This window comes from Nyctereutes procyonoides, unplaced genomic scaffold (genome assembly GCF_905146905.1).
Source record: "Nyctereutes procyonoides isolate TBG_1078 unplaced genomic scaffold, NYPRO_anot_genome, whole genome shotgun sequence".
Lineage (NCBI taxonomy): Eukaryota > Metazoa > Chordata > Mammalia > Carnivora > Canidae > Nyctereutes > Nyctereutes procyonoides.
The window spans coordinates 28,273,275-28,289,867 of NW_026575042.1; the positions used below are offsets into that span (position 1 = coordinate 28,273,275).

Below are 16,593 nucleotides of genomic sequence, written 5' to 3' on the forward strand. Positions count from 1 at the left end.
CACATCAGAATCAATAAAGATGATGCTTTAGATTGAAACCAATGTGTTGATACATGATGAAATGTGAAACCTAAATTATCAACTAGCTCCACCACCAAAAATATGGAAGTTGTCACAATATAGACACGCAGAATACAAACTAGTTAACAAATGGTGGCAATCCCTGGATGACATATTCAGAACATTCAGAACACTGCTCTAAACTAAGTCAGGACTCCCTGACACAGAACTGTGATCATAAAAGCAACTAATGCAGAGGACAGGAGGTAGGTCTTATTTGGAGAATGCAAAATTTAAACTGGAGCCTTCCACCTTCCACCCCTTCTGGACTCACTTTCCTTATCTGTAAATGCTAGGATTGGACTATGTGGTTCCTGAGATTTCTTCTAGCTCAAACATTTTGTGATTCCCCCCACACACACAACCCCTAGATCCTGATAGTTGGTAATAAGAAAGCACTTTGCACCTACCAGATGGTCTGATCCATGCTCTCTGGATTTGGCTTCCTGGTCACTCATCACAATCCAGATGAAGTGAAGGCATGATTCACTTGACACGTTGCCCAGATAACTATTGAAAGCCATTATTAATACAGACTAATTGTTTGTACTGTTGTATTCAAGAGTCAAGACTGTTTTATACAGGTCACCAAGACAATTTAAGCTAGCTTAAGTATACACATGCACATACCCCAGGAGAATTTCTCACAAAGATGCAGATATAACCCAGGTGTCCTCTGGCTCCGAGTCCAGGTAAGCAGTTTGTTTTCACTCTATGCTCACCTGGACACACGATTCAGCCTTTCTTCAAAGAATCCATTTGCACAAGGAATCAGCAATACAGATTTTACTGATGGTAGTGAGTTACAAGAAGGGCATTGTATTCCACTGCAGAATGTCCCCATTTGTCACCACCAACCCTGTCCTGGCTCCACTGCCCTCACATCACAGCATGGTTTTTTTTTTCCCTCTTCTCTCATACCACAACAATATTCACCTTTCCTACTGTGTTTCTTCTCAGCCTTAACCAGGTACTAACCATTCTTTTCTCTACATACATGTGCCTAGAAATCATGCCTAAAGTTTCAGTTTTCACATATTTCCTCTGAGTCTCCCCATCTAACCCATCCAGCTCATGAAGGCAATTACAGTCGTCTTCTGGGGAGGAATTCCAGTGAGCACAGATTTCTCCATCTCTTCTACACAGAATAGAAGATGGTCAGAAACAAAGATAAGCCTCAGGGAAAGCTCCCACCACCTTTCCTCTTTCCCATTTCCCTCCTATTGCTCCTCAAACAGAACATGGCCAGCCAACAGCTCTATTAGTGCTTGCCATTAGAATTAGAGGAACTCACTGCCCTCAGGACCCCAGTTCTAAATTCCTGAGAGAATGGATACAATTGGCTCAGATGTCCAACCCTGGAGCAATCTGCTCTGCAGAAAGATGGAGTCCTCCCTCCCCACCTCTGACTTAAATATGGCTGTTAAAGTCCTACCTTCATGAATAAAGTATGGGAAGGATACTTCCCTGAGAAAAAGTAGGGAAATGTCCCATCTCTTAGGTATTTGATAAGAGTATGCCTATAATTTTCCCTCAGCTATGAATGGATCTGTGAATCTGTTAACTGACAAGCTAATTATTCTTCATTATTTAAGGCCTCCTTATTTTCTCCCTGCTCTCTAGTCTCAAACTTCCTAGAGAGGTTATTAACAATGGGACTGAACTGGAAGGGGTTAAGAGTTGTTCAGAGGAGAACCACCTGGATGTGGATCTGGGTCTGCAAAGCCAGCTTCCATGCCTGGTTCATAATGGGAACTCAGAACTGGTTGTAAAGTACATTTTGTGATTTCACTTGCTTCTCTGGGACTTGGGGTGTGTGTGTGTGGGGGGGGCGGTTCCTCCGGCCCTTTTCCTTCATGGTTTCCATGTCTGTTTTTTGATTAGTCCTCTTACCTTCCTTTGAGCTTCAACTTCCTCATCTGTAAAACAGGATGATGCACAAAAGAACAAATTCACTGGGTTGTTGAGATAGTAAATAGGAAAGTGCTTTTCATAGCACCCATCCTGTTCCAGTAAGTGTGTTTCAATTATGAACCCCTTTAATACCCACTGAATCCGTTAGGTAGTAGTGTGATTATCCTATTTTGTAGATGAGGAAAAAAAGGCAAAGCAACTTAACTAGAGGGAACACCAGGGCTTAAACCCAATCAGGGCTCTTAGCCACCCTGCCACGTGCTATGCTTCCCTATGACCTTCTTTAGAAGGAGAAGTGTTGCACTCAAAAGATCTCAGTGCTCTGAACAATCCCAAGAGGTTCTTGCAGCCCCACCCACTAAGCTGTTCTTTCTCTTGCTTCTGCTGCTTGCAGATTGATGACACTGGCACATTCCAAGTAATAATGGTTCCATCCGGGACTGACTACGCGCCAGCATTAGAGAGACTACAGCGGTGTACTTTCTGCTATGGTAAGACCCACAGAGAGAACATAATTTGATCAGGGCTGTTAAACACACTGAGTCACCGTTGGCAGGAGTGGCTGGACCTTGGCAGCAGGAGTAAGAGTGGCCTTGGGAAGATTTCCCTGGGGCCTCTGGGCTCACTTCCTCATACTGCATGGTCCACAGATGGAGCTCCAGCAAGCAGGGCTCCTCCCAGGTATCGTAGTAGGAGGATTGCATTCCAGGCCTCTACGCTTGTGCAACTTCCAGGAAACAGTAATGATTATTAGAAAAACTTAGCCTGTCTCATTGCCAAGTTTTTCATGCTGTAAAGTATATTTATGTGTCTTCTAAATCTCAAACATTCATGACTCCCAAGAAACGCTTTATAGTACAAGTAGAAATTAGTAGAATTCCATCATTTCTCATTGCAGAGAGACATCAAAAAGATTTGCCACGCTTGTTTGTCTCTTGTGTTTTATACACAATGTATAGGCCTAGCTAGAGAAGCAGCTGTGGGTGAGTATGCTAGTAATTTGAGTGTTCCAATAATTATGAAAACACTGGAAGCCACTGCAGTCACCAGTGGGCATGATTTCTAACAGTTATCAGGCATTCATTATGTGCCATGGACTGCTCTAACTGCTTTATGTGACATTAGTGGTAGTGCTAATGATAGTTAATATTGAAGCTATTGTGCTTATTCTGTTCCAAGCACTCTTCTCGTTTTCTCATCCCATCCTTCTAATCACCCTCAGACATTTGAACTATTACTAGCTCCACTTTATAGATGACGAAAATGAGGCTTGGAGAGGTGAGATGATTTGCCTGGACTGCACATCCACAGGAGATCCAAGAAGGCTGGCCTCACAACGCAGCCATTTATGAGTAACAGAAATGCCATTATTCTCCCTAGACTTGGTACTTGGCTTTGAAGAAAATGCTTGATTCTTCTCCTCCATGTGTGTCAATGGGATGCTAATGCTTGCCATATAAGTGATCTCACAGGGAGGTGGTAACTCCGAGTGAGAAGTGAGATTGCTTCGGATGCCCCTCTATTCTTTGTCTTGCCTCTGCTTGCCTCTACTCATTAGTGTCTCTCCTTTCTTCCCCTTCTCCCCGTCCCCCCAGCACAGGGTTGGTTAGGCACTAGCCCTCCACAGCTGACTGTGCTGTGAGCGGGGCTACCCAGCCCAGCCTTTGCATGTGCAAAGTCAATTACACTTGTGTGCCAGTATGTTGCACAGTGAGAAGTTGTACATGTGTGACTGGGGATAGATTTTGGCCCCATTTCTTGGCTGAAATCCTTGTTTTGTCTCCAAGGCATATAAGGGAAGATATTTTGGCTGTCGTCTCCTGCAATTAAAAACCCCCACAAAATTGAGCAAATGGGCAGCCTGCTGTCTCTGGTTTTAGAAACTGCCTTGCACATAGGTGACTGTTCTGTCATCCAACCATTAAACGCAGTCATAAAGTTTTACTGAATTTCAGTAAGGGAAACATAACTTGCGCAAAGCCACATCTTTATGGAGTCCATGAGCAAGACTGAAGTTAGGAAGTTTGCTACCCCCCCCCCCAAGGATCTGCATTCTGGTTTTTAACCTTTCATCTGACTGCTTTTATTCCTGCCCATTCCAAGTACCAGCTGTCCACATGCTTGTTCCATTTCTCTTTCATCTCTTTAGTTTTTAAAGAGGTATTATCAGACTTAACCATCAATTATCACTGAAAACATCAAGATTGCAGAAGTTAGCCTTGGAAGGATCCTCTGGGCAAATCTGACCCACCTACCTAACTGTGCAAGATTGAGGCCCAGTGGTGACTTGGGCCAGAACCCAGGCATCCAGGCTCTTAGGCCACAGGGCCTCCCACTGCCACACCACATGGCCTTATCGCTCACAATAAACCCTGACTTCATATATGGAAACTTCTAGAAACACTAGCATATGATTTGACAGAATGCTTTTACTCTCTTACCATCAGTCCCCTTCTGTTAAATTAGATTGGTTGACTTTTAAAATCCTTCCATTTCCAATTTTTTTTTTTATTCCTCTGAATGTTCATTGTGGTCAGATTCAATGGAATTCAGTCTCTGTTTTATTACTACAAATTCTTTTGCTAAATAAGATATGCATATTTATTAAAATGACCCCATATTGTATGAAAGCCTATTAATATGCAACATTTATATTAATGTACTTAACAAACACGTATTGAGCTTTCAAGCACCCTGGAGATACAAACACAAGCGTAGTTTTGTCCTTAGTGTCCACACCCAGATGGACATAGAGTTACAAACCTTTATTTAAATTGAGGTAGAAGAATCTTGCTTTTTTTCCACTCTTTTTAAGCATATTACTTTTCATAGTAGAACAACGTGAACCTTAATGATAAGGACCATTGGTTTAACCTGTATTTTGTCTATCTAGGGAGATCATTAGCTTTTATGTCATGATAAAGTATACTCGTATATGAAATAAACTGTCTACTTCAATCTTTATAAACTTAAAATACAGCCCAGGTTAAGGTTCTGTTGAAAGCAGCCTATTTTTAAAAGTCAAATGCCTTGGTGAATGGAATTCAAGACACCAACTACGTATAAAATCTGTACATTTTAAATATAGATACAAACCATGGACTAGGAAATCATCTGTTTTTGATATCAAAGCCTTTTAGTGACTATTCTATGATCAAAGATTATGCAGTTTCCAAATGTTAAAATATTTGAGATGCTATCTTTTCTGTCCAGCCTGTTTTAGTAACCCTGTGTGACTTTTGTTGGCAGATGTATGCAAGCCAGACGCTTTTTGCAATGAAGCCAAACCACCCCCTGCACAGTCTTACATGGATGCTGCTTTCCTTCTGGACAGCTCTCGGCATGTGCAAAGTGCTGAATTTGAAGACATGAGACACTTTTTGGGAGCACTCTTAGATCACTTTGAGATTAGCCCAGAGCCTGAGACCTCTGTCACTGGAGACCGGGTGGCCCTATTAAGCCATGCTCCCCCCAATTTCCTACCCAACACTCAGAAGAGTCCTGTTAAAACTGAGTTCAACCTTACCACCTACAATAGTAAACGCCTCATGAAGAGGCACATGGAACAATCAGTTCAACAACTAAATGGAGATGCTTTTATTGGTCATGCCTTACAGTGGACCCTGGACAATATCTTTTTAAATACACCAAACATGAGAAGAAACAAAGTCATATTTGTCATATCTGCTGGGGAAACCAATCACTTGGACAGGGAAACCTTAAAGAAAGAATCCTTAAGAGCCAAATGTCAAGGTTATGCCCTATTTGTGTTTTCCCTTGGCCCTGCTTGGAATGACAACGAACTAGAAGATCTAGCCAGCTACCCTTTGGATCACCACTTGGTCCAGCTTGGTCGAATTCATAAACCTGACCACAGATATAGTGTGAATTTTGTGAAATCCTTTGTAAACTCAATCAGGCGTAAGTCATAAAATCTGTTCTTTCTTACACATTAAGAGTATATTTGATATTTCCAAAAGAGTTGATGAACTGACATGGATTCTTGGAAACCGTTGTCTTCAAGGGTACCGCAGGGTCAGAAAGGAAAATTTGTAATGATGGATGGTGAAGAGAGGAAACCTCTGATTCTTAGCATTTAATTTTCTGGCTCATCTTTTTTATGCCTCTAGTTCCTATGGAGAAGCAATCATAACAAGCAGCTGCTCACACATCTGTCTGCATAGAGCAATATAGTCTGTTATAAAGCAGAAATCCTTGCCACGTTACATTAACACACTGCCCTTCGATGGAAAGCTTCATCAGTTAACATACCAAAAGAGAAAGCCAAAGAAAAATTTAACAATTCTTGGCTTTGCTTTTTTATAAGTTCCAAAAGCAGAGTTTGAGATATTAGGAGATACCATTTTACCTGTCAGGATGAAAGATACATCCTTGCAAAATTTTCTCAGCCTTGTTAATGACTTTTTATGATTCCAGCAATTAATGTAACTGGTGCTCATAAAAAAGAAACATAGGCTGTATTTCTTAGAATAATTTTGCCTTGAAGTATGCAATTCACTTTGTATGCAATGGAATGGGTAAAAAGAAGCCATATCCTGCTATTACTCTGGAGGTTGAAAAGTAGCCAGATTTCTGAACATTTGCATGGTGAATGAACCCTTAGAGTTCAGATAAAAAAAAGTGAATACATAGGCTAAAGAACACCCAATGTAGCTTATGGGAGAGTCTGAATGCGTCTCAAATTTGTCCCTGACATTACACAGTGAGACCAGTTAAGGCTGCAAAGACAGAGTAGTCACTATAGGTGAGGTCTAAGGAGCCTGGGGAAATTGTTTGATAGTACCAATGTCATGCCATGTGCTTCTCCAAATGTGAGTCTAGGACCTACATCATCAGCATCACCTGGGAGCACATGAAAAAATTCAGAATTTCAGGCTCTACTCCAGAAATTCTGAGCCAGAATCTTCATTTTAATCAAATTTCCAGGTGATTCATATTCATATTATAGTTTGAGAAACACTGGAGCAACAAGTTCCTAGAACAAAATTTGGGTGGATATGTTTTGGAATAAGAAATCAGAAAGAGGATCTAGAAAAAAGATGTCAGGAAGCGTTCTGGAAAAAAAAAAAGTAACTACAAGGCACTTGTAAGGGTAAAACAAAAGAACACACTGAAAGACTGAGAAACTTGTCAAGAAACATTCCTTATGAGGTAAAAAAATACTGAAAGAATATTAAGATGGAATTTCCTTCCTTACTCCCCCAAAACTCTTCATGGCGTTTCATAGTAATTAGTCAAAGTATAGGATTAGATAATGACACCCACTACCAACCCAGGGAAAGGAAAAAACATTTTTAGAATTACGTGGGGTAGATGAGAGATATATAAGGTGCTTTCAGAAAACAATTATACACTATTTTTCTAGAACCTGAGTATTTAGAAATCTCCTATCTTTAGAATACAGCTGTAAAAGCAGAAGTTGAAAAAGGTTTGACATAATCATAGAGCAAGCCCACAGACTCATACTCATTCAACATCAACACATATGTATCAGGCATCTACTCCGAGCCACTCACAGTTCAGGTGTGGGGGTATCTTTTAAGATTTTATTTATTTTAGAGAGCACAAGCTTAGTGGGGTTGGGGGAACTAAGGGGGATGGAAAGAAATCTCAAGCAGACTCTGCACTGAACAGGGGTCCAACCCAGGGCTCAGTCTCAAGACCCTGAAATCATGACCTGAGCAGAATGGGGAATCAGATGCTTAACCAACTGAGCCACCGAGGTGCCCCAGGGTGTGGGGGTATTAAGGAATGACCAAAACAGACATTGTCACTGCCCTCTTGGATATCCTAGTTCAGGTCCCTCTCTGACTCTTATTTAACACCATGCTGTGACAGAGGTGGCCATTAAGACCAGTCCACATCAGAAACAATACATTTTCTAAGAGAAACAAAATCAACAAACAACCTGATGCAGATAAAAAAATTAAAAATAAAGTGTACAACATCACAGTCTTGGGTCATTCAGTGTAGAACTACAGTCTAGTACAACAGGGATTTTAGAGAGGGTGCTCTATCACAACCCAGGACAAACTTGCTACTTACAGTGACCCTTGATCACCAAGGAAGAGATTTAATTGCATTTACCAAGTCTGTTCAGTTTAAGGCTTCAAGGAAATAAATAATACATTTTTTAAAGTTTCTCATCAATAATGGCTTTTAAATGTTTAAATTGTGTGGGAAGAGGCATGGTTTGTTATTTTAAAAAATTTATATACTTCCAAATGAAGTGAGCCACTAATGAATTAAACCCAAGATGGCACTATTGTTACTGTTGTTAATGATACAGAAACCATAAAGGGAATATTCCTTTCCCTTTGCATTTTGATATTACAAAGGAGAAAATAAAAAATAACCAGTCTAAATAGTTCATGTCAATTAAAGATCAGACTTTTAGGACTGGTTCACAGTATCTCCTCTAATGTTGACCAACTTTAGCAGCTCAAGGCATCTTATTAAAAAGTAAGTTGAATGTTCCGCATATAAATTCAGCAGAGATGTATTTTCTAAACTCAGTTTTAGAGACTCCCCTGAACAACCTGCTTTCATCTCATATGGCTACCTTAGTTGGTATCTTCCTTTGATGAATATCAAAAAAAAGTGTTACTTTGCATACAGAACAGATTGTTGTAATGTTAATAGCCATGAATTAGAGACTCATCACAGACTTTTCTCTTCCTAGGTGCAATCAACAAATATCCACCAATAAGCTTCAAAATGAAGTGCAATAGACTCACCTCTACAGATGTGAAGCAGCCTCCACGGCAGTGGAGAAGGTAAATAGTGTGGCCCCCTTTCTTCTTATTCTCTGTAATTGTTTCCTCCTCCTTTTCTTTCTCTTCCTCTTCATCCTATTTGGACAAAATCTATTGCTATGTGCTATTAAAATATAATTTGAGGGAATAAGAGATAATCAAGAATGACTAGGTTGATCTGAAAAACCACCAGAATTTTTTAAAAGTGGAAAATTGAAATGTAGAAATAAAACAACCAATGGGACACTTCAGTGGCAATGAGCATACTTAATGACCAGATAGTTGTTTCTAAATATCATTCCCCACTCAAAGGAACCAGGGTTTCTTGGAGAAATAGCTCATTCTAGACTGTAGCAGGCAAAGTACAATATGACTCTCAAATATTTATAATGCAAGAAAGTAGTCAAAAACAAGCAGTGTCGTGTCAAAAAGACAAAGAAGCTATCTTGAAAAGATTCCCACTGGCCCAATTTTGTACAGTTTGACGTCAGAAAGAAAAATAGTAATGGAATATAACAGAACGAATTTTCAAAATCCACAAGTCTATATAGAGATCAGAAAAGGATGAGGGTAGTAAAAGCTCTTTTTTATAGAAGTATGAAGGCTAATAAATATAAAGGAAAATGGTAGAATTTAAAAAATCACCAATTTGTGGGGTGCCTTGGTGATATAATTGGTTAAATGTCCAGCTCTTGTTTTCAGCTTAGGTCATGATCTCATGTTGGGCTCTGTGTTCAGCACAGAGTCTGCTTAGGAATCTCTTTCCTCCTGACCCTCCTGTTCATGCATGTTCTCTCTTGCTCATGAATAAATAAATCTTTTTAAAAATCACCAATTTGCAATCTCTAGTGTAATAACAGAGTCAGACAAGAATCAAAGAATGCTAAAATGACTGGGTGACAGGTCGTTTGGGTACAGGGTCCCAGAGCCATTCACATATTACTAACTTATTAATTATGAAGAAAGGAAATCTGCATGTACATGCCAAGATCTGGTAGTTTCCACGGTGTCCAAGATTTGACATTATGTGCTTCATAGGTGATACAGGGGGTGATATAACACCTATGTGAGATTCTTGCAGGTAATGTTTGACCCAAGTCTCATAATGAGGAGACCATTAGCCAATTCCAGAATGTGTTTTTCTTCAGAACAGCAGACCTAGTCAGAGGTTTCAATGTCATGAGCAGCAAGGAGTTGTAATATTCTAAAATGGAAGAGATAAGGAATCATAACCATCAAACATAATGGTGTGAACCTTGACTGGATCCCATGCCAGAAGAAAATCTCATATAAATGACATCTGGTGGACAGCAGGGGAAATTGAGTATGAATAATACATCAGATGGTATTATTGATTCATGTGGATTTCCTTATGTGTAGTAATAATATCATGTTCATATGAGAGAATGTTTTTGTTCTTGAGATAGGTATGTTGGAGTATTTAAAGGTAACATGTATAATGTCTGCAGTCTGTTTTCAGGTGGTTTTCCTAAAGGGAAATAGGATGAGTTTTTGTGTGTGTGTGCACATATATGAGTGTCTATGCATATATGGATATGTGTATGCATATATGTATGTGTATACACAGAGTAACAAAATGGTAACATTTGGAAAACCAAATAGGTGAAAAGTATACAGGTATTTATTCATGGTTCTGTTCTTTACAATATTCTGTGAATTAAAAAAAACTTCTAAAACTCAGTGGATGAATTAAACAGAGTAACAGACACATCTAAAGAGATACATAATGAACTAGAAAATAAAGCTGAAGAAATCACTGGGCATACAGAGAAGATAAATATAAGTTTAGAGACATGATAGAATGGAAAGATCTATATCAAATTGGAATTCTTGAAATCAGATAAAATAGAAATAATTAATGAGGTAATATTTAAATACATCAAGAGATGATCATTTTCAAGAACTTATGAAAGATATGAATTAAAAGATGATGAAAAGATATAATGGGTAGGATAAATAAAAAGAAAGCAACAGATATGGCTTAGGGGAATACAGACACCAAGCCAAAGAAAAAAAGCAACCTCATAGAGATTATCTACAAAGAAACTACAGTTAGCTGGATTATCAGTAGCAATAGTAGAAGTCACAAAACTGTTAAGAACTTTTAAAGTAATGGAAGAACATTTTATCTACTTAGAAAAACTGTCTTTAAAAAGCGGTAAAACAAAGATAATTAGCATAAACAAAAAACAACAGTTCACCACAAGACTTTTGCTACAGATACTTCTAAACTATGTACTTCAAGGAAAATAAAAATGACCACAGAAGAGCTGAGATGCAACACTAATAAATGATATTTGACAACACTTAGCAAATCAAATATTAGATTTTTAAGTAATATCTGATTTGTACAGTTACAAAAAAAACCTACTTGTTAATAAAGATGAAAATAAAATATTGGCACTTGGCTTAACAGAAAAAAACAGACTATACATATTAACAAATATTATTTAAACTTGAGAAAATGTATCGGACAACAAAATCATCTTTTCTTAAAAAAAATGAATTGGAGCCTTAAGGGTAAAAAAGAGTGGTATTGAAAAACTAGATAATAATAATAAAGGTCATGGGGAAGTAAGTGGAGTTAAGGGCCCTAGGAACTTGAATTGTTTGGGCTGGCAGTTAGGCTACTGAAAGACTTTAGACTCTCTTAAAAATGCATTCGAAATTGTGATGGCACCTGTGAAAAAGAAAAATGGAAAGTGGCTAACTACCAAAAATATAGTGAGGGAAAATGGAATAAAAACAAACAACAACACAAATATATTTTTAAAATAAAAAGGCAAGAAAGAAAGGAGGGGGAGAAGGACCAGCAGAAGGCAAAAAGTAAAACAGCAGAATCAAATCCATTTAAATATATCAGAAGTCATGATAAACACAGATTAAACATGCCAGTTACAGAGATGGATGAACTTAAGAAACAAAATCCAGCTATAACTTGCTTTCAATTAGACACAGGCACAAAATAAGGACATGGAAAAGTTGAAAGTAAAATTATGGAAAAAAGACAACAGGTAAAATTTTTTATCTGGAAATTTAATATATGCTGTTCTATGTAGATGATATATACAGACCTAGTAACCAGAAAAAAATGAAGCTAGAATATAGCATATTAATATCAAGTAAAATATTATTTTTAACAAAACTATTTTGTAGGAATAAAAAGCTACTACATGATGCATAGTGTTCAATTCAGGAAAAAGATATAATGATTCTAAATTTCTTTTTTTTTTTGCTTCTAAATTTCTAAGACAGTAATAAAATAATTTTAAAATACAAAGTGGATATCAAAAATCTACAAGGAGAAATTGCCATTTAACTATCATTAGAGTTGGAAATTTCAGTACATCAGTTTGAATACTGATCAGTCAAGCAGACAAAAATGAGTAAAGATATTAAAGATTCAATCATAAGTAACAAACTTGATTTAATAGGCTCATTTAGAATCCTGCATAGAAAAATGAGACATTCTTCTGAAGAACACATATAACATTAACAACTAGTTGAATCAAGATGGAGAGTTCCGTAGATGTTCATTGTGCAATTTTTAACTTATCAAGCAGTTGTCAACAAAATTCTAAGAACTAGTGTCATAAAATCCATATTGTATGATCAGAATTCAATTATGTTAGAAATTAATAAAGATGTTATTTTTAAAGTCCATGCATCTTTAAAATCACATTTCTAAATAAGAAAAAAAATTATAATGAAAATTTGTAAATACAACTGTATAAGATGTTATATGTCAAAACTTGTGGGATATGTCAGAAGTCATAATTTAGGAAACTTCATAAGTCTTAATTCTTGTGTTAGGGAAAAATTTAAAACTCTAAAAGCTGATGAGCTAAACATTGCTCTTAAGATGTTATAGAAAAAGAAAAAATATATGTACCCTAAGGAAGGAATAAAAGTAGAACTTAATATTTTTTAATTAAGATATTTTAAGAGTATCAACAAAGGCAAACGTTTTTTAAAATTTAATATACATATATATATTTTGCATGCATGAACATCACATTTTTTTAGAATTAGAAATAATTGCAGTTAAGAGATTGGTTCAGTGGAAAGTCATGCTGTACTACCACACACACATGTGCACTCACCTCCCATCTGAGTGAAATCAAATGTGTACCAGCCCCACAGGAATCACAGTTAGGCAAATGCCTTGGATAGTGTGTGCCTACTTTTAGTGTGCAGTGTCTGCATGTCTATGTGGTGATCAGGGCCAGAGAGAGGCACTCTCAATCCAGATCCCCCAGCTCCAGAAGCTCTGCGAAGCCTCTGCCTCAAATCTCCTTACCTCGTGGGGAAGCAGGGAACTGTCCAGCAGCAAATGCTTCCTGAACTCAGGCCTAAAACAGGCTTGGGCGGTCAGTCCACAAGGAGCAGGGCTCCCCCTGCTGCAAGTGTCCGGCAGCATGGAAAGGAGCTTACCATTTGCATTTGCACTGGGCTCCACATATTATGTAGCTGGCCGTAAGTGCCAAAGGCCAGTCTATACAAATGAGAAAGCGTTTTTGGAAACCATTCCTACCATGTGTTTTGCTTAAAGATCAGTATGAGTGGAGGGGATTCACAGTATTTTGGGGGGAGGATGTTTCTTCCCCTTCTTCACATTGCCCTAAATATACTTGAGGCTCCGCTTCTCCTATGCATTTGAAATGGGGAAATGATGGGAAGTGGCTCAGACATCAGGAACTGGGACATGAAATCCATACCACTGTTGGTAAACTCCCTGATGATGCCTTAACCTAGGACACCCCAGGCCTTCTCTAAGTTACCAAAGACCATAATAAAAGGTAACAAGCCACACAGCTGTTTCTGAAACTCCCTGCCTGAGCCTTTCAAGAGAAGTGAGGCAGAATTGAGCACGTAATTGAGGGAGCTGAGACTGCCTGCTAGGTAAGATGCCTGGTCATAAAGATGACTTGCCAGGTCTCCGAATGACTTGCATAATAATTAGATCATTCTACTGTGAGGTTTTGAGAAATACAGGTAGAAGCTGGTTCTTACCAGATGGAAAAGAAAGGAACTGAACAAAAGCAACAAAGGAGACAGATGGCCAATAAGGGTGAGAATGTAGGGCAGCCTCTTTGTAAGCACTTTGATCGGCTCAGAGACAATAAAAGACAGAAAGCCACCTGCTTATTGCTTCATACAGTCAGGGAAGCTCTTAGGCCAGATTTGAAAGCTGTAACCGATCAGAGCCAGAAAAATCAAATTGTAAAAAATGGACATAGTCACCAATGCCATATGAATAATATATCTGTTGTAATTCTACCTACCAAAGTATGTTTTCTAGACCCACAAAATACGTATTAAAAAGAATTCTCAAAATAGAAGCAATCTTATTTGCGTTTTCTACTCCAGTACACTCAGTCAACTAGTAAATGCAGCATAGCTGACTCCTGATCATCTACATAGATGGAGGAATCTGTGATCACAGAAACTGAAATCGACAGTTCCACCCACCTCATTTTGTCTAGCTGCCATATCTTTCCACAAGCTTTACTGGAGCTGGGCAAAAGATGTGAAATGATCATCTATATTTCATTCCTGTTTCTTTATCTTGACTACCTATTATTGGAGTTACCAATCAGTAAAGAAGTATCTCAATAGTATGGAATAAAATGAAAAACAGATATTCTAAATTCTTCCCAAACAGGGTAATTAAATGATTCTTACCAAATGTTTATCAAATACAAGCTCCTGTGTATAGTGAAAAAAAGTTCAGAGATAAAGTATTTATTATACTTTTATACTTTTATTATACTTTACTTTTGAGAGTAAAATATTCCAAGGGAGGTAGAGGATAGCGATGTCATGCTATAGAAGCACTTAGCTATTTAACAAAGCTTTTTCTCAACAAAGAGGGACGAAGAAAACAAAGATAACTAAATTTACCATAAAAAGGATTCAGTGGAAAGAGGGAAGTTGGGAGAGGGGTGAAGAGACTAGTATAGATCAAATAAACCCAAGACATGAAAACAGTGTGGTCCAGACTCAAAAAAAGAACACATTCTCTATGATTGGTAGAGTCATGTTCTGTGCCTATAGACAACCACGACTTTGGAGAATTTGAGCTCCTAATATTTAGTTCTGGAAGAAGAAAACAGAAGAGTAAAAATGGGAGTGTAGATGGTATTTACGCTGAAATTTAGCTTTTTTGGTAGCTAGGAGGTTTGTTGACCAACTTGGCATATTCCTGACAGCACTGATGGAAGTGAATGGATATACACTTTAGGATTTGAGTTTCAGAAGCCCAGATATATAGTATATAACGGCATGTTTTTTTCTTGGTTTGATGTCTCCTTTGCCTCTATCTCTCATTACAGAGGCAAGAGGAATACGTGGAGTGTGTGTGCATATATGCATGCATTCATGCATGACACGTTCGTGAGAGAAATGAAATAATTTTAAATTCTTTTTCACTTATTTTCTAAGTATTTTTGTTTTCATGAGACCATTTAAAGCTGGTGAAAGAAGAAAAATCCAAATATGAAGAAATGAATCGTAGTGAATACTGGCACTATTTTCCTAAAGTCAATGTTTGAGTTCTCTTGACTCTTCCCTTGACCACAATTCAGCAAATTTTTGAGGTTATCAGTATTGATAAATCTTCTCTTCTTATGCCACCAGGTTCTCACACATTCATTCTAAAAATATTTACAAAAAGCTTGTGTGCCAACCTCCTCATACTTTATCTGTCCAACCAACCCCAGGCCATCTGCTTTCCTGTGATTCTGCACCCATATCTAGATACTTCCAACTAAATATTTTGATGGTTGCAGTGCCTGGGTGCCTCAGTTGAAAGTCTGCCTTCGGCTCAGGTCATAAGCCCACATCAGGCTCCCTGCTCCATGGGGAGTCAGACTCTTCCTCTCCTTTTGCCTTTCCCATGCTGCTCATGCTTGCTCTCTTGCATACTGTCTCTCAGATAGATAGATGATAGATATGTCTATATCTACAGATATCGATATATATCTTGATGGTTTTCCGTGGTGTCCTAAATAAAAAAAAAAGTTCAATGGAAGTAACACCAAGATCTTGGTATCAGAGAGCTGTTTTTTTTTTTTTTATTGTTCAACTTGCCAACATTTAGCATAACACCCAGTGCTCATCCCGTCAAGTATCCCCCTCAGTGCCCATCACCCAGTCAGAGTTGGGTTATAGTCTGTTCTGTCCCTGACATTCACCTTTACATGCAGTTTCCTCATCTAACCAACAGAGTGTCATAGTTAGTCTAGGGGATTTCGAATGTTCTGAAATTCCATATTTGAATGGAATATAAGAATGCTTATGGACCTAAAGCTTTTTCTACCACCTCCCTCTAAAATAAGGTTATCTGAAATGGTTCCCCCCTTCCTGTGCTAACACAGTAACCACTAGCTTTCAATCAAATGTAGTTATAAACTCAGTTCCTCACACTAACTATATTGCAAATGCTCAAAAGATATATGTGGCTAGTGACTGCCATACTGACTGGTGAAGATTATAGGACATTTCCACCAGCAGTTTGAGCAGTCAGAACTTCCAGTCAGTACTTGGCTTCTACAATTCCTTGGCCTGTCAATCTGACCAATGATGGCCTTCCAGAATCTGACTCTAGCTACCCTTTACTGTGGAGTTATTCATGACCCCTAAGCTCTTTATGTGCCTGCAGACTGGGTGTTATTTCTATGTCCCCCACTGGCTGTAACACAGTGCCTTCCATAGACAACATTTGGATGGATAGATATATGAACAGGTGGAAGGAAGGAAGAATGGATGAGTGGGAGGGAGGGAAGAAAGTGGCATTCATTCAGGTTTTCATTAGATAAAT

General features: G+C 38.3%; 1 protein-coding gene across 3 annotated transcripts in view; it reads left to right on the forward strand.

Moving 5' to 3' along the window:
• COL6A6 (collagen type VI alpha 6 chain) overlaps window positions 1–16,593 on the forward strand; it is a 143,194-nt gene that overhangs the window by 122,502 nt on the left and 4,099 nt on the right. For all 3 annotated transcript variants that reach the window (XM_055320983.1, XM_055320984.1, XM_055320986.1), the window contains 3 exons: window positions 2,369–2,465; window positions 5,224–5,895; window positions 8,678–8,771. In XM_055320983.1, coding sequence (XP_055176958.1) covers window positions 2,369–2,465; window positions 5,224–5,895; window positions 8,678–8,771 — 863 coding nt within the window. The remainder of the gene's footprint in view (window positions 1–2,368; window positions 2,466–5,223; window positions 5,896–8,677; window positions 8,772–16,593) is intronic.